General features: G+C 36.8%; 1 protein-coding gene across 1 annotated transcript; it reads left to right on the top strand.

The window, feature by feature from the left end:
- The first annotated feature begins 1,384 nt into the window (after positions 1-1,384).
- Positions 1,385-9,792, top strand: LOC118492129 (uncharacterized protein DDB_G0284459-like). The gene is made up of 4 exons (XM_035989923.1): positions 1,385-1,790; positions 4,721-4,785; positions 4,843-5,052; positions 9,064-9,792. Exons 1-4 carry the CDS (start codon positions 1,385-1,387, stop codon positions 9,790-9,792), a joined length of 1,410 nt encoding a protein of 469 aa, XP_035845816.1.
- The last annotated feature ends 9,113 nt before the right edge of the window (positions 9,793-18,905 follow it).

The raw sequence follows: 18,905 nt of genomic DNA, 5'->3' as shown, positions 1-18,905 counted from the left end.
TTCTATGACTATTTCAAGCGAAATCAGATAGCCTATAAATAGCTATCTGATTCCGCTTGAACACCATTTCTCGTATTCCGCTTCAAGTGTCTTTGCTCCCGGCGATTCAAGAAAAACCCTAAGAACATCGATTTACAGCAGAAAATCTGCTTGTTTGTTTTTGATTTAGTGTTCTTAGTTGGTTAACACAACTACGAACATGGGAAAGGTAGGATTGAGACCATTCTTGACCCAAATCATGGTTATCTTTAACTGTCGGCACTGTTCTTGTTTGATAACATAGATTTAGGGCTTAAATGATATCTAAAATGAACGAAAATCATCATAGTGTTGTCGGATTGTGTTGTAATTCAAGTATTGAGTGATGATTGAATCAGATCTAGGGTTGGTGTATGCTTGTCGATGAACCAGTTTTACAAACTTAGATCTAGGTGATTTTTGAGGGTCAAATTGAAATTAAATCACATCCATGTGTTCGGAATCCACTGATTAACAAACCCTCATGTTCAATTTCATCATCTGAAATGTTTTGAATGTTCAATCATGATTCCGCTTGAATCATGAGATTCCAATTCAAAAGGTATCTTGTGATTCCGCTTCAGATGATGCTCAGTGATGTTTCATGATTCCGCTTCAAAGTGTAGTGTGTTATTCCACTTCAATTGACTAAGTCTGATTCCGCTTCAAAACTGACTTAGTGATTTCGCTTCAAACTACCTCATGTGATTTCGCTTGGAATGTCTTGTTACTTCAAGTGATTTCGCTTGAAGGTGTTCGATTATGAAATTTTTCAAAGTTTTTGATTTGTGTGCACTGTGTTGACTTGCAGGCTTCGAATGTGATCTTTGATCCGTTGCACAACAGCTGTTGTGACTTTGACGAGGATAAGAATACAAAGCTGTCGGAATTCAGTAGCATTTTGGAGTTTGTGAGGAGAGTACCAATTCAGAAAGCACTAACGGATCAACATCTGGTGTATAAATCTCATGTAAAACGTTTCTGGAAGCATGCAACTTATGATGAAGCGAACAAAGTGATTCATCCAGTTGTGAAGCAGTATGATGAGAAGAAGTCAATTATTGTTACATAGGCTCTTGTTCGTGAAGTTTTGGGTTTTCCTGATGATGCAGACACTCCTATAAGATTCCCAGAAAGGATGGTCAAGGGTTGTATGTTACAAGTGGGTTATGATGGTGCATTGAACAACGCGAATTACTTGAAGTCAAAGTTTCAAAAGCCGTACAAGTTTATTGTTCATTCAGTACTGCAGGCTTTAAGCCATTGCAAAGGAGGTTATGACGCAATGCGGGATTATCAAATGAATATGGTTACAGCATTGGTTTTGAACAAGAAGTAAAATTTCTCTTACATTGTGTTTCACTACATGTCCGAGAACATTACAACGAAGAGTAGGACTTGGCTTTATCCAAGATTTGTGCAAATGTTGATAGATCACGCTTATTCTGATATTGAAAGAGATGTAAACAATGATTTGTTGGTATTATCTCACATGAGCAATGATTCTCTGAAGCAGCTAGCTAGATATCATCTGAATCATCCTGAACCGAAGAAGATAGCTGAATTTTTCGGATTCATCAAGGATGCGAACTATGTTGATCCAGATCCAGTGAATCACCAAAACTGGAGGAATGAAGAGGAGATGAAAGAAGCTGCGTATGCTGATGAGTTAAAAGCTCTTGAGGAATTCAAAAGTACACGAAATGATTGGTTTGTGAAAGAACCGAGGAAGAGAAGCAAGAAAGCTACTCCCAAAGCACAAAAGGGAGAGGGTTCATCTTCACAGCCCAAGAAACGTCGAAAGAAAGTGTTAGTGCTTGCATCTGTCGACTTCGTCTTGTATCGAGTCTTAGTCTAGATAGGATAGATCAGGGCGCGTTTTACAAGAAAATAGCAGGATTAGATGTCATAGAGGCTGATTCCGCTTGAAATGACACCTAGTCATTTCAAGAGAAACCTTATGTTCTAATTCTGCTTGGTTTGTAAGTTGGTGATTTCGCTTGGAAACATATTCCGCTTGAAGTCATTTCAAGCGGAATCAAAGGTCTATAAATAGGTTCCGAGCGGAATCATTTGTAATCGATTGTGAATTTCCATACCGAGGTGCTGCCGGTGTGAGATTTGGCTGTAATCCATGTTATATCAATTCAACAAGTGTTTAAAGCATATTGCAAGCTGTTTCGAACTCAGTTTCTTGTTTTCCGCACCTGAAACTGTTTCAAACTCCTCTGAATGACTCGTTCGGGTCGATACACGATCCTACAAGTGGTATCAGAGCTCAGGAGGAGGAGTTCTATACGATTCAGCTTGAAAATTTCTGTTTTTCTACACCTTCTTTCAAAATTTCAAGATTTCACGGTTAAAATCGGCTAAATTTCAGATATAGGGTGTAAAAGTGCAAGATAACAAACCCTTGAAAGTTACACGTTAAAATTCGGACTAAAAATGGGTAAAATTGATGTTCGAATGGGTTCCGCTTGAATCGGTTATTTGATTGATTCCGCTCGAGTCTGATTATCGTGCTTGACATTTCAAGCGAAATTTGCTATTTCGCTTGAAAGAACACTGATTCCGCTTCAATTGCATTATTTCGCTTGAAAACATTCCAAGCGAAATCAGTCTGTTTGTTCAAAATCTTGATTCCGCTCCAAGTTCATTCTTATTCCGCTTGAATTTCAAGCGGAATCAGAAGATTATTGTTTGTTGTTATTTCGCTTGAAACGTGGACTTTTGATTTCGCTTGAAGTTCAGTTTTGCAGGTATTCCGCTTGAAAGGCAGGTTGCTATTCCGCTTGAATCTGATTGTTGGGTTATTTCGCTTGAACTTCAAAATCATGGGTGACGATTTCTACAACGCGTTCGCCACATCTTCGGTTACTCCGGCTTCGATTGCTCAAAACATGAACCTTGAAAATGAAACCGGGACTACACAAAAACCCCCCAAAGCTAATGAGCATTGAAGAATATTACGGATGGAAGGATCGTTTCAAAAACTGGGTTCAAGCCAACCAACTTAGATGGTGGGAGTGTATTCTGAAGAGATATGTGTTACCTTGTACTGAATTGCAAACTGAAAAACAAATTTCTGAATTTAGTGATCAAGAACGGGAAATGTACCGAGCTGAAAAGATGATGATAAGTTTGCTTCAACAAGCCATCAAAGAAGACATTTTTGTGTTGCTACAACATGATAAGACTTCAAAGTCAATCTGGGATGCTCTTAAAGTCAAGTTTGAGGGTAGTGAAAATATGATTAAGAGCAAAAAGGCACTACTCAAGAAAGAGTTTGATCTTTTCAGTAGTTTACCCGGGGAGGACACAAAGAAGTTAATTGAACGATATTGTCACTTAGTGTGATCCATGTCAATGCTGAGCATAACTAAAGATCGTGAAGAATGGGTCGACAAGTTAGCTGATGCGTTACCGCAAAAGGAGTGGGGAACTTACTTGATAATCTTGAAAAACACTGGGGTTTATGATGGGTTAACAATTTCTCAGTTCATTGAGAAGATAGAGAGTCAAGATCTGGAACAGCAGAAGATCGCAAGGATGAATAATCCAAGTAATCAACAAGATGTAAAAATGTACTACAAAGGCGGTGTTCCAGAAGTTGAGAGAAGCCCAAAGATTCAAACTGCTTTTAGTGCCAGAGACTCATCTAAAAAGGTTGATCAAAGTTCAAACAAAAGCAGTGAATTCTCTTCATATCCAAGTGTTAATCCAAAAGAAACAACATCAAGTTTTCAGCATCAAAGCTCAAAAACTGGAAATGGTTGTGTGATCCAATGCAACATCGCTCTAAATCTTCCTGATGGTGAAAGTTTTTCGGAAGAAGTCGCAAAAGATCACATGGCATTACTTGGTTCCGTGCTTCTATCTTATGAAGGCTTGGTTGCAGGGCGGATCGGGAATCCTATGCTAACAAAGGAGGATTACGATCAGATAGACGCCGAAGAGATGGAGCTAATGGACATCAAATGGTGTCTAGCTAGTGTTCTTAGAATAGCTGAGAAGTTTAAATTGATTACCGGGAGAAATGACTTTCTTGATGCACATGTTTCTACTTTAGGTTTTGATAAATCTAAAGTTACTTGTTTTAAATGCAGGGAGAAAGGCCATTTCAAACGGGAATGCAAGAATAGAGAGGCAAATGATCCAAAGAATCCGTTCGGGAAAGATGATTACTACCGAAAAGCCACATACCAACAAGTTGGTCAACAACAACAACAAGAACCGCAAGTGGCTCATGGTAGAAAAGTGATTGAGGATTCAAAGAGAGCATGTCTGGGAAATCAAGAAAGCTTTAACTTGAATATTCAGGATGATGAAAGGCTACCAGAAGGTTTTAGCTGGGATATGTTTACAGATGAGAAAGGAGATTTCAAAGCCTTCATTGCCAAGATTGTGAAAGAACCAGACATGTTCACTGAGTGGATGAAATCTATTGGAGTTAGTGTGAAGAATGAAGATGAAAAATCTGTTTCATCTGATAAAAGTTCACAGAGTTCTGAAGAAAGTTCAGAAAGAGAAGTTGTTTTTGATCAAACACCATCTGATTCTGGTTCTTCGGATGAGAGTTCTGACAAATCAGTAGAGTTTGATCAATCTCCGACTGACGATAGTAGTGATGATGAAGAGGAAAAACATATTAATGTTGCAAAATCTCATCTATCTCCTGAAAGTTTTCATTTCTACTTTGCAGATCACTTGGAAAAACTGGAGGAGAGACGAGCTGCAAAAGAGCAAAAGCAAATGAAGATAGACAGTGTTGTTCAAATTGATAAAGTTGAAAGTGTTGCTGAGGAAATTGCTGAAACCAAATAGGTAACTGAAGCAGAAAAGGTGATTGAAGTTGAGAAAATCATCGAAGTTGACAAGATTGTGGAAGTCATCAAGCCATGCTCAAAGTGTCTTGAATCTTGCATAGATTGTGCAGCTAAAGATGAAAAGCTGGCTGAGCTTGAAAAGATGAAAGATCAATTACTGTTCAATCTCAACTATGTGAAGGAGTCTTATGACGTTTTGAACAGAACTGTAACTGGTCTTCAAAAGACAAACTCTGAGAGAGAAGACGCTTTGACAATGCTGAACGCTACAATGATGTCGAAGCAAAAGGCTATTAATCACTATATTGAAGAAAATGCCAAGCTGAAGCAAGAGTTGGAAAAGGAGAAAATTGAGAATGAGAGAATCAGACGTTAATTGCAAAGTTATTCTAGTTCTGATTATCTTATTGATCGAATTTATCCGACTGTTGCAGGCTTTGAAGCATTCAAAGATGACAAGCCAAAGAAGAAAGATACTGGTAAGAAACCGACTGTTAGCTATAACAAGTGTCCGCCTCCGATCTGGGAAGGGTATTCTCCCAGAAAACCGAATGAGGAGCAAGTCCAAAAGGCAATCAATATAAAGTTAAAAACCGATCCAACTGATGAATTACCAGAAAACATTGACGTCACGTTCACATCGTCTGACACTGATCATGAGTCTGAGTTAATCAAAAAGGTGGTCGATCAGGTGTTGGATACTGATGAGGAGTCTGAGTCAAAGTCTGAGTCTGGAGGGTCAAGTTCGTCAGTCAACAGTTCAAAACCGAGGGTTAAACGGGTTTATAGTAAAGAGTTTTTGTTATCAAAAGCAAACTTGAATGATGGAATATTCGAAGTTATATTCTGATAAAGAGTTTCCAATAAGAAGTGTTCGGGTTGAAATGATCAAAAAGGTTTTCAAAATGACAGAAATTAATATTTCTGAAATAAAAGATTTAAATCTTACTGGAAAACCTAAGAAATACACTTCAAGAGTTCAACAGCGTTTAAAGTGCAGAAGAAGAACAGAAGAAACCATTCTGGAGGCAATCAAACTAGGAGTTTCTTGCTGAGATGAAAAGAAAAGGAACTGGAGTTTTTCACCGAAAAGATACTCGAATCTATTTCAAATGCAGTGAAGCTGGTCACATTGCATTGAATTGTCCGACAAATACTAAGACAAAACAGGGAGTTTCTAAAAAATTGAAAGAAAAAGTTGTCGATGTTGAACCACCAACTGAAGTATTCAAAATTTTTGAAAATTCTATTTATGAAGTTGGTGAGAGTTCAAAGAAAAGTTTTTACAAAAAGAAAGCAAAAGACAACCAAGTGTGGGTTGTTAAGAAGGGTGATGAGAAGGTCGGCGATAAACCTGATTCCACAAAATCAGTGGAGCCACAAGTTGAGATTAAAGAAGGAAAATTTGTGTCTTCAAAAGATGATGTTGAAATTCCATCTTTGAAGTTTGAAAAAATTAAACAAATGGTTGGTAAGGTGGAAATCTCAAATCAATTCTTTTCTGATCAAGAAGAATTTGATGTTGAGAAAACATTCAATGGGAATGTTAAGAAAATATTTGGGAAAATGATTGAGGGGAAAGTAAAAGGGGTTAAAGATTTCTATGCAACAAAGAAAGCAACATATAACCCAACTGAACAAGAACTAAAAACATCCAAGTTTGGTAAGACTTGGGTGGAAATTCTTTTCCCTTGAAGTCTCAGGACTATGCCGGAGATCCCAAGTTTGTAATCGTGGATCAGGAATCGACATCATTCTTGTTATGATGGATTTTGAGAAAGTTTTTAAATTTGTTTGATTTTACAGGTGATGGACTATGCCGGAGCTTCCAGGTTGGTAAGTGCGAAGCAGGAATCGACATCTTGATTGGTAAAATGGTTTGTGTAGATGTTTTATTCCTACATGTGATTAAATGTTATGGATATACTTGCAAGTGGTAAATCAGGGACATTAGGTTGTACTTGATTTTTTACAAGTGGTTAAAATTGAATAAGATGATGAACCAGTACCTACAATTGGTAAAAACAAACTTATTTTCCGGAAAAATCATTTTGATTAAAATAAACTTAAGTGTTTTGAAATCTTAATGAGAAAATAGTTTGTTGAAAAGGGGAGTTCTGATTGTTTATGCCTAGTGGATGGCGAATTGAAGTGATTCGATATCAGTTTGTCATTTTCCTGTATAGTTTGTTTTTCAAAATTTTTAAGTAGGTCAAGAGCTCAGTTTGTTTTTCAAACTTTCTTTAAAATGTGTTTGCATTTAAGGGGGAGTAGAAATTTCAGAAAATCCAAAAACATTAGAAAATTTGAAAAAGACAAAAACATGATAAAATCAAAAACGAGTTTTGTTGTCTAAAAGAGGAAATGATAGTACATCACTGGACTGTCACAACATGCTAAAGAAATGTAAAGTTAAAAATGTGATAAACAGTCTCACGGATGATGTGTCAGTAGGTTTTTACACGTTCAGTAGATTGTGACGAGATATAAACCTAAAATTCAAACTTGATTATATCATGGGGAACAACTTCTTGGATATATGGGTAACCCCCGAAATCTTGTTTGAAATGTCCCTCTTTCTGAGATACTAGGTCTTTATACTCGGTGATATCTGGGGTATTATCCTGGGACTTCTGCTGAATGGAAATTCTGACCTAGTTCCCGTATAATACTTTCTGCAAATGCTTTGAAATATAAGCTCTCCCTCTGCAAATTGATGAAACAATAAAATTGATAATCATTGCTGTTGTAAGAAAAGATCCTCTAAAGGGGACATACCAAAAGACGAAGCCGTCATCTCTCTGCGTATACGGAAGTATCGACCTGAGCTCTCATGGCCCTCGCAATATAACCCCTTTACAGATATCATCTGTGGTATACTCACCTGTAAGACTGAATATTGGGATCTAGATACGGGAGTATATTCAAGTAGTGGGACACGCGAATAAGTTTAAGTTGTTAAGACATTAATTTCGTATCTTGAAACAATTGAACTTTGTGTGAAAATTTAAGTGGACCAATATACTGACAATCTAGGTGAATTGTTTAGAACTTAAAGTGAAATGAAGCTTAACGGTGTTGGTGATATGTCTCAAAAACTGATATGATCCTCTTACACAAACTCACAAAAATATTGTTTGTAAATATTTCTTTACTGCATTTCATTATTTTCAAAAATCCAAAAAGATTTTGGTGTGTTTTAGCATAATTTTTTGAAAAACTCAAAAAGATTTTCAACAACTGATATTGGAAAGCTGATTTTCAAAATTCCAAGTGCTAAACCTGATGATCATGAAGTGAGGGGGAGTCTATGCTTAATGAAATATGTTTTTGTGTAAATCAAACAAGTGGTTCATCATGTGTGTAGTGAGTAGGGAGTCTGAGTTAGTGCATTCATCACATCTATATTTGAAATGTGTAAAGATTTACTTTGAGGTAGAGATTGTGCAGATAACTTGAGCAGAATGTGAGCCAGGCTACGATTTTGGAACCAGGCTGATTGATCCTAAGAAGCTTGTGTTTAGAGAGCCAGGTTTCCGATACCTGAGGATTCTAAATTAAAGAATAGAGCTAGGTGATCTTGGGATGTGAGCCAGACAATGATCCTGAAGCAGATGATGCTGATGAACTTAAGGAATGCCAGCCCATTGTTAGGGAGAGTCTGTTGATGCTGATTGATAGACATTGAAGCCCAGAGACGGATCAAGACTGAAGCTGCAAAGACTCGACATTGCAAGACTCGTCAACATCTGAGGGGGGGTCTGTTAGTGCTTGCATCTGTCGACTTCGTCTTGTATCGAGTCTTAGTCTAGATAGGATAGATCAGGGCGCGTTTTACCAGAAAATGGCAGGATTAGATGTCATAGAGGCTGATTCCGCTTGAAATGACACCTAGTCATTTCAAGCGAAACCTTATGTTCTAATTCCGCTTGGTTTGTAAGTTGGTGATTTCGCTTGGAAACATATTCCGCTTGAAGTCATTTCAAGCGGAATCAAAGGTCTATAAATAGGTTCCGAGCGGAATCATTTGTAATCGATTGTGAATTTCCATACCGAGGTGCTGCCGGTGTGAGATTTGGCTGTAATCCGTGTTATATCAATTCAACAAGTGTTTAAAGCATATTGCAAGCTGTTTCGAACTCAGTTTCTTGTTTTCCGCACCTGAAACTATTTCAAACTCCTCTTAACGACTCATTCGGGTCGATACACGATCCTATAGAAAGTTGCAAAGACTTTACTTATTGATGAACCTGATGTGGAAGAACCAGTACCAGAAGCTGAGGTTGAAGTTGAACATGATGTTGAAGCTGAAGCTGAGACTGAAGCTGAAGCTAATATTGAAGTTGATGTTCGTTTATCGCCTAATTCTCAGAGTTTGCTGAAGAAACTTAAGGCATTTGATGCTCAGAAAGATAAAGCAGCTGTTGATGCTCAGAAAGGAAAAGCTGCTGATGATATAGAAGGTGATGACGTGAACAAAAGTACAACAAGTTCTTCTAGTTCTTCTGAAGATGAAATAGATGAGGTAGAACGTGAAAAGAGAATTCAAGAAGAGATTGCAAAAGAAAGGCAGTTAAGAAAGAGAAAAAGACAGGAGAAGGATGATGATGCATATATTCCATCTCCTGAACATGTATCTGAATCTCAATCAACTCCTTCAGGTGGAAGGAAGAATGGTGCTAGAAAAAGGATTGTTTCTCCAAAGATAAAGAAAGTTACTCAAAAGATCAAGAAACCAACAAAGATTGTTCTAAAGAAGAAACCTTCCCAAGAATCAAGTAAACCACCATCACCACCACCTGAACCAATACCACATCAATCACCTATACACTCAACCCCAAACACCGACACCGTCACAACCAAACCACCTCCGGTCCCTTATTCTGGTTGTTTACTTCGGCAAAAGACCGACGAAAAATTTACTAAGTTTGTGAGCTTGCTTAAATAACTTCACAACAATCTTCCTTTTGTAGAGGTCCTCACTCAAATGCCAAAGTATTCTAAGTTTATGAGAGACTTCCTCACTCACAAAAGAAAAATTGAAACCATCCAATAAGTCACCCTTAGTGAAGAATGCTCGGCGGCACTCCTCAACAAGCTCCCCCAAAAAAAGATTGATCCCGGAAGCTTCACTATTCCTTGCTCTATTGGTGGATCGCCAATAAGCAATGCACTAGCTGACTTAGGGGCGAGCATTAATTTAATGTCGGCCTCTATGTTCAACCGACTAGGATTGGGAAAACCAAATCCTAGGAAAATGAGCATTCAACTTGCAGACCGATCGGTAAAATACCCTCAAGGTGTCTTAGAAAACTTATTGATAAAGGTAGAAGAATTTGTCTTTCCTGCCAACTTTGTTATTCTAGACATGGAAGAAGACACCGAAATTCCGCTCATACTAGGACGACCTTTCCTTGCCACCGCACGAGCTATGGTAGATATGAGCTAAGGACAACTAACATTGAGGGTTGGTGAAAAAGAGATCAAGTTTGAAGTTGGGCAACGAGTGGAGGATGATCCGGTCAAATACCTCAACGCGATTGACTCAAGCCTAAACGATGCATTGCAACGCTACAACTCGGGGTGTGAGTCTTCTCGCGCGGGTAACATTTGACCGACTTTGGGTCTAGCCAAGGACCCTTATAGACGTGGCACACCATGGAGGCATTCCATGGATTATCCATTAGTTTAGTAGTTTAATCTTAATTTAAATTTAGTTTAATTTTAGTTCAATATCTAGTTTAACATTTTTCTTTTAAGTTTTTAGCTTTGTAGGAGTAAGACACACTCAACAGAGGAAAATAGATGATGAAATGGAACAACGTAAAACAGAAGCCTCCCGACACATTTTCTGCAAAACAGTGGCTGCAGCACGGGCCGTGCTCACTCAGCACGCCCCCGTGCCCGTCTTTCTATTGTCAAACATTCCCTGTCCAGAAGGTGGCACGGGCCGTGCTCACCCAGCACGTCCCCGTGGCCACCCCACTGTAAGTCTTCTGATTTCATTTGATACTGGCACTTTGGACACGCGGTCGTGTCCCCATAGCACGGGGCTGTACTGCAAGTGCCAGTAACCAAATTTTTTTGTTATTTTCATACTTTTTACACATTTTTCCAAAATAAATCCTTTTTGGAACATACTGGGGACAATGTGTAATTTAAGTGTGGGGGGGGGAGGATAATAAAAACCTTGAATCATTTGTCCTAAACCAAGCCTTACACAAAACTCAACTTGGAACCGCTGAACACCCCAAACATTTTCAAAAATTTTCTTTTCATTTTTTTCACTAAACTTAAGTTTAGTTGGGTAAACAAGTTCTAAAAATTATGTTTTTACAAATTTACAACCGATAGTGTCTTGATAAAAAGAACCAATTTAGAAAAATTACGAAAACGGGCATGATAAATCTTTGTAAAGTTTGATAATATATATATATATATATATATATATATATATATATATATATATATATATATATATATTTACACTATGACCCTTTCCCATAAAAGTGAGTTTTGAGCCATTACCGAGCATAAAAATATACATCTTTACTAATTGCTCAATTTTTGTTTCTTGTGTGAATAGCCCGTTTGGTTCTCACGAATCTAGAACTTGACAACCTGATATATTCCAAGTCCTTACCGACAAAAATCCAAGTAAGTAAATGATAGAGGCATTAGGACAAACCCATTTTTAAACAAAACCTTTACTTTCTTTGCTTTATACAAAAACACCCCCTTAGTCAAACCCTTTGAGCCTTAAAAACCGTTTTCATTTCAAACCCACAAAAACTATCCTTTTCATTTTTCATCCTTCGTTTTTGTAAATTTATCGGTTATGAAATTACGACTACGACTCAGTTTCAACCTTGGCAAAAAAAATTAGAAAAATTCGAAAAACATGCCAAAATATTTTTTCTAAGCTAAAAAGCGATAGAAAAACCGAAAGTTTACGTTTTTACCCCTTTCTTGAATAAAACTTACCAAACCCAAACCACTACCTACCCTTCAAAGTCCTCATGATACTTATAAGGATTTAACGTCAAAAGGAGGAGGTTTGATCGATTGTCAAGATTATGGTAGGAGTAAGTTCCAAATCGGGTACGAGCGTTTCAGTTAATATTAGCCGAGTGTTGAGTGAATACTTGTGAAGTGTGTAAAATTGTATATAACTAAATAGGATTTTATAAAGGCATATTATGCCCAAAGTAAATAATGTTTCGTAAGTTAAGTTTTAAATAAATCATGACGAATAGGATTGTAAATAAAATAAAAACAAAATAAATTTAGAACTGGATTCCCGACACTCTAAAGATAGGACCCAAAAACCTTCTCTTCTACGTATTCCGTTTGGGTGTTTAAGCCACGTAATAGAGTTTTGCTTGAGGACAAGCAAAGATTCAAGTGTTGGGGTATTTGATGTGATTAAAATACAACATATAAATTATGTCAAATACGGTGTAAAAGCAACCCTTTTTAGTACTAATGTTGGAAAAAAAAGCTTGTGTTTTCGTTCCTTTTATATTTTCAGGGATAAAAGAGCTTAAGTTTGTAAAAGGAGCAAAAAGACAGCAAAATCCAACATAAATGTAAAGAAGAAGGAATTGTTGCTGCTCGCCAAGCCCCGATTCACATCCAAACCTCAAAATAACAAGAACAGGAGGCTGACACGGGGCCGTGTCCACCTGACACGGGCCGTGTTCAAGGATGGATATTGGGTGGAAGAAAAAGACAACTGCAAAAGACAAAAATGGCATCCAACACGGGGCCGTGCTAGGCCAACATGGGGCGTGGTCAACTCAAAGATTTGAAGAATCTACGACAGTACAGCAAGTACTTTGGCCACGGGCCGTGCCGTTGACACACGGGGTCGTGTTAGTACAACATCTGATAAGCAGTTAATGAGGAAGAGAGAGAGATATGGATATGGGCCATGCTAAAGCTTATGTTTACAGCTACAAATAGAAGTGCTTCGTTCCACTTCAACTCATCCCTTGGCAAACCACTTCTCTCTCACTTGCCACCACTCCACCACCACTACAACACCATCATCCACCACCATCATCCATTTTCCATCTTTAGAGTGTGTGTGTAGTCTCGTGATCCAGGATTGATCGTAAGAATCTTTGTCAAACAAATGCCATGCTTGGCTAAATTCTTACATCACTTGGTGAAGACTTTTCTTTTATGTATTTCTTTTATGATTTCCAATCTTTGGCTACTTTTAAATTGGGTATGTATTAATGACTTTAATAATTAGTTTTTTTTATATTGAAGGAAAATTTATTCAAATACTCTTCATATGTTCGTTTACTTAACATGTTCATGTCTTTACAGTCTATATAAAGCATGTTAATTAACCCGAAAGGGAGATTAGAAGGGTGGTTTGGGTAATTCTATGTCTCGTTCAGTGTATAGATCCTACGAGAACCTGGTTCAAGCCTAGTAACACCTCACGAGTCGGAGCGGGCATTACCCACCACGGGAGAGGTGCAAAAAGCTTGAATCCCTTATTCTTAAACTACTATTAAAACTTTAAACCAACCCTGCGAGGACTGTATGCCTGCTGACTCAGACCAACGGGTTGAGGGTGATCGCCGCCTTTTACGAGGGGTCCACCACATTTTGCATTAATAACTTACTTAATTATCTTTCAATATTCCGACCTAGTGGGATTGTATCCTTGCTGACTCAAACCACTATGTTGAGGGTAATGTCGCCTCCAAAAGAGGGGCCTACTACTATAACTAAGATAGTCTCTTAAAATGTCCAAAGTGTAATAATCATCAAAAGGTTACACGAAGGATAAGTTGGATCAAAGTGATTCTTTCTTGTCTATCATTTTTATTTTATTTTTATTTTTCTGGTTTTATCTTTTTTATTAGCTTAAAAATATTTTCTCAAAAGTTGGTTCGATTAGACGTTGACGATAAGCCGGTACTAAAAGCTCTTGTGTCCTTGGACGACCTCGGTATCTTGCCATCACTATACTACGTCCGCGATGGGTATACTTGCCCTAGCGTGTGTGTAGAGTGATAGTAGAATGTCGTGTTTTATAAATTTAAAACTTGAAATCGGTGAGTAAAAAGAGCTAAAAATATAACTAAAAATATATACACCCGCACGCACGTCAGTGTGTGTGTGTGTGTGTGTGTTTGTGTTTTGGCAGGTTACTACGTTTCAATCCTCATGTATGCAATGATTCAAGTGTGGGGGATGTTCAGTGAGATATCAAAGAATCCAAGAGATGTTTACATGTCCCTGTCAGAATCGCAACAGCCGCACCACTACCAACACCTGTTGATTTACTGATCAGGTCCATGTGTTGCTCTATCTTGTCTTTTATTTTTATTTGTGCATTTGGTGGTGTGAGTCTTTGTGTTGGGAAGGGGTTCTATTTGTGAGTTGATTAGCCGTTCATGGTTTGCTAGGTGGTATCTCTCGAGTTAGGATTATAAATTACACCATACATTGGGGACAATGTATCTCAAGTGTGGGGATGCGGTAACTCGAGAGACAGTTGGTGGGATTGAGGAGTTCAGACGCTTTGATGAGTTCAGACGCGTGAATTGGTTGAAAATTGAAAAAAAAATGAAAATTTTGAAAAAAACTAAAAATGTTTCATAAAGATTTTTGTGTAAAATGGAAAATGATTGGTATAATTAGATCGTGGTTTTCAATTATTATATATATGAGATAATAAAATAGTCGAAAATGCATCTAATTTAGGATATGCGGGTAGGCCCAGCCGGTTGAAAGGTTCCTTAGGATTGATATAAAATACTTAAATATTAGGAATCTTATGGTTCTCTCCTTAGAAGCTATAGCAAGGCCAAAACTGTAGAGAGTAATAAGGGGTGCGGTTATGAATAGAAAGCTTATAAGTATTCCGATTAAATGGCACATTTGTTTCTTTTTATGAAAATAAATCCGAAACAAGATGGCGCCCGAAAAAAGTCCATCTATCCATTATATTGAGCTAATTGTGTATTGACAAAGCCTATGGTATTGCCACAGGGATGGTGACTCGTGTGGTACATACCCTCTAGGTGGAGTTAGAAACAAAAACAAATATGTGAAACTTATGGCATTACCCTCTGGGATGGTGACTCGGGTGGGGTATGTCCGCTAAGTTGATCGTATACAAAAGCACATCAAAGCTCACAATCATCCATTATCCATCATAACTTAATTGGAAATATATAAAAGCTTGTTATATAAGACAGTAATCTCATAAGCTTGAAACGGGATTAGGTGGCGGTATGGTTTTTGAATGTGAGACCCATAGATGAATTATGATTAAAGGCTGGGAAACCGGTGGTTGGGTTTCAGTGGATCATATACCTGCAATCTTAGTTAAGGCGTGATTAGACTTGTTAATAAGATAACCGTATATATTAAAAATCATTGATTTGATTGTGATTCCATTGCAAGTAATTTTTCGGGACAAAAAAAGATAAGTGTGGGGTTGTGATGGAGAGTATGAAAACCGGGTGTTAAAGTGTGTTATGTTACGTGTTTTATTGTCGTTTACGTGATTATACGCTTTGAATATGTTTACTATGCAAGTTTGTGGTTTTACAGGTTAATCGCGTAATACGGTAAAGTTGGAGAGCTTAGTGATGACACTGAGCAAGCAAGGATGATTAGCAATAGATATCACATTCACCGGGAGTCGTTTCGGGTTAAAAGATAGCTCAAATGTACAAGAAACGCAAAATATTAAAGTCTAGAGGCTTGTGGGTAATTAATACTTGAAACGCAACTTAATATGGAGCTAAGAGACCCGTGCCATAAGCTACGGTCTTTGAACCGTAGCTTACGGTTGAAATATGGTATACAAAAAGAATACCACATCTACAAAATGTATATTACGGATGTTTGGCGTAGCTTACTTTTGGAAGTATAAGGAGCAGCAAATACGGACCGTAAGCTACGGACAAAATACCGTAGCCTATGGTAGAAGGAAGTTGGGCGGCGTATGTCTAATCTTGGACGGCACTTAATGGGTTTTAAAACCCTAACCATAGACGTGGGCAGGAGGACAGAAGCATTGGGGGAGCAATAACAGCACGTGGGGTACAAGAGCATTTTTTGGCAGCATAATTAAATCATCCACATCAATTCTAATCATATATATCAATTCTTATCATCAACGAATATTGGAGGAGGCAATAATATCACGTGGAGGTTATTATTTTTGGGAATAACACAATAGTGGGTATTAATTTTATGATGGGACAAGACACCTTTTTGGGCATAGTGGAGGACAAGACACCTTTTTGGGCATAGTTTCATCACTATCTTTCATCACTACTTACATAAAAACCAGGATCAAAGATGATAAACTCAACCATTACTCTAGCTTGTGAAGATCATTCAATCGAGATGAGCAGCTAAACTTTTAGTGGTTTCATCTGGATGGAGGATTCTTGTAATATAACGTTTTTTTATGTGTTTAAACTTATTCGTGAACATGGTAATCTAAGCATTCGATGCTTGTTACCTTTGGATTTGATTGATTGATTGTAATAGATTGATTTTATTTAAACTTTATTTCCGATTCATTCAATTCCTGAGAGTGCTAGTAATTGGGATATATTTGATAGGGATTAGGGTTGGTAATTTTAGTTGATTGCCTATCTGATAATCTTCTTTTCTTTTACAATCGAAGTAAGTAGTCTTTAGGTAATCACGACCAATTAATTGGATTAAACAATCATGTCTATGTGATTGTCACGATTAAACACATAATTGAAGTTGGCTTTGAATCTATATCCAGAGGAACCATTGTTTTCTCCCATTGTTTGCAACTTGTTTTAGTTATTCGTTAGTTAAATCAAACAAACAAACAACCGTTTTTACATTTTTGTAAGAAGTTAATCAGTGCTTAATCCATAACACTTTCTACCAGACTCCTCTGGATTTGATATCCTGCTTACCCTAGCTACCTAGGTTAATTGGGTTTTTGCATGACCCGTTCGACAGTCATCAACTTCTGGTTCACACCTTTAGTTTTGAGGATCAATGATAATTCATACCAACTCATTTCTTTTCCAACTGCTTTTTATCTCCCCCTGATATTGGGAATGTTAATCCATTGAGATGGATATCAACTAATTGAGTCATAAATAAATAGCTCATGAAAGGCTCTATTCGTTATCATATATTCCCAACCATCGTTTAAGGTCCCATATTGTGTGTAGTGGTGGATCATTTTCAACATATACCGCACAACCAAAATCATAAAAGGGAAATCTTTGGTTTCTAACCAAAAACCAACTATAATGGGGAGAAACTATTACAACATGTTGGCTGGATGTGAGTTAATGTTATTGCATGTAAAATTACATGTTCTAAAATAGAAACATGAACTTTTGCTCTCGTGATCATTGACTTCGCAATAAGTTGTAGACGTTTAGTGATCGTCTTCAATAAAAAGACTTATTTTAGTGATCTTAATAACTTGAAAATCAATTTCACAGTTATAACCGAGATAAATATGCCAAACTAGAACAATGTACTTGTTATATCATTAGCCAGGCCATAAATCACACAATCCTTAAGTTATGTATTCGATAACCATTTAGACGATGTATTGATTTTAAACACAAAATGGTATCATGTTGGGATATGCGTATCCTTTAATCACTTCCAGAATATTTAGGCATACACACCCTCCTTTATATGGCAAAATATAAAAAATTCCCTTAAGAGCAAACATTACATGCTAATTACCAGCTTGAAGAATCTTTTAGCTCTTCATTACGTTTCACATCATCATTGACTCGGTGTAGTCTAACTAGTCATGCCAACTAAGTACATAATCATGATACATAAACTTCTAGTTTACGTTCGTATATGTATTAGTTGCATTATGCAAGAGAACAACGCATTATCATTGCAAACTATCATGTTATATAAGTTTTATCCTTTCCACATTTTGTTCTCATATAATCACTCCTTTAATTTGCCACTTCTAGTGGTCTATCTCATTATGACCATTATTACAATTCTAATAGTCGGTCTCATTATTAACTTGGCTATCATAACATTCTGATGGTCAATCTCATTATCACCTTGGTTATCATAGCACTTCTGATGATCGATTTCATTATTAACATGACCATCATTACAAATTTCTTAACTATGTCCATGATCACGACATTTTCAATGATCGTTATATATATCATTCACTTTAGGGAATGGAATAACAAGAACAAGCTTCATAGCTTTTCATTATTTATTTTCTCAGACATACGAATATAAAGTCACTTCAAACCTTTCATACCCTTTCAATAATATTGCTACTTCAAGAGCATATTTCAGGTGTGACAAACGAAAATATTTATCCGACTTTCCCTTGTAATAATCTTCTCTTTCCAATTTTCATAACACCAAGTAATTAGATGGCCAAGTCATATAAGATTTATGCGTATGACACTTCGAGTGTAATGCCTAAGCATATCTATACTCTTTCATGAGATTAATACTAAACCACAACTTTGATTTAATTATTCTATTAAATACTATCTTTATAAAAAACTATAACATATAGAATACAAGCTGTACATGGAGTAAAATCAAACTATGCTTTCACAATAACACGTTATCATATAAAGCGAGTTATAATAAAACTTTATGGAATAAGACTTTTTATCATCACTTATAAACAACGTATATAGAATTTATGTATCAACATACCCGAGTATAACCAATCACAGATACATATTATATACAAATATTTATTACTTTAATTAAAGCAAAAACTAATATCCCCATCAAGCTCCATGGTGCTTTCATATTACATAATTTAATAAACGTACACATATTACAAAATAATATTGGGGTCATGAACCAACAATTTAAATAATGCACTTTAAACATCTTAGTAATAAAAGATGATATCAACTTGAATATGTATGTTTGCTTGATTATTCACATTGGAAGCATATGTCATTGAAGTAGAAACAAAACAAATATACTAAAATTAATTGTCATGTGCTAGCCAATTTTTCATAAAGTAGCGGAACCAATTTTCAAACGGCAACTAATCTTATT

This window comes from Helianthus annuus, chromosome 5 (assembly GCF_002127325.2).
Source record: "Helianthus annuus cultivar XRQ/B chromosome 5, HanXRQr2.0-SUNRISE, whole genome shotgun sequence".
NCBI lineage: Eukaryota > Viridiplantae > Streptophyta > Magnoliopsida > Asterales > Asteraceae > Helianthus > Helianthus annuus.
This window is presented reverse-complemented; position numbering and strand designations above follow the sequence as displayed.

Bases quoted from the DNA above. Each gene is read 5' to 3' on its own strand.
- LOC118492129 (XM_035989923.1), top strand. From the start codon at position 1,385: ATGTCCGAGAACATTACAACGAAGAGTAGGACTTGGCTTTATCCAAGA. The intron at 1,791-4,720 runs GTTCATCTTCAC...TCTACTTTGCAG, and splicing joins CAAAGCACAAAAGGGAGAGG to ATCACTTGGAAAAACTGGAG. The intron at 4,786-4,842 runs GTTGTTCAAATT...GAAACCAAATAG, and splicing joins AGCAAATGAAGATAGACAGT to GTAACTGAAGCAGAAAAGGT.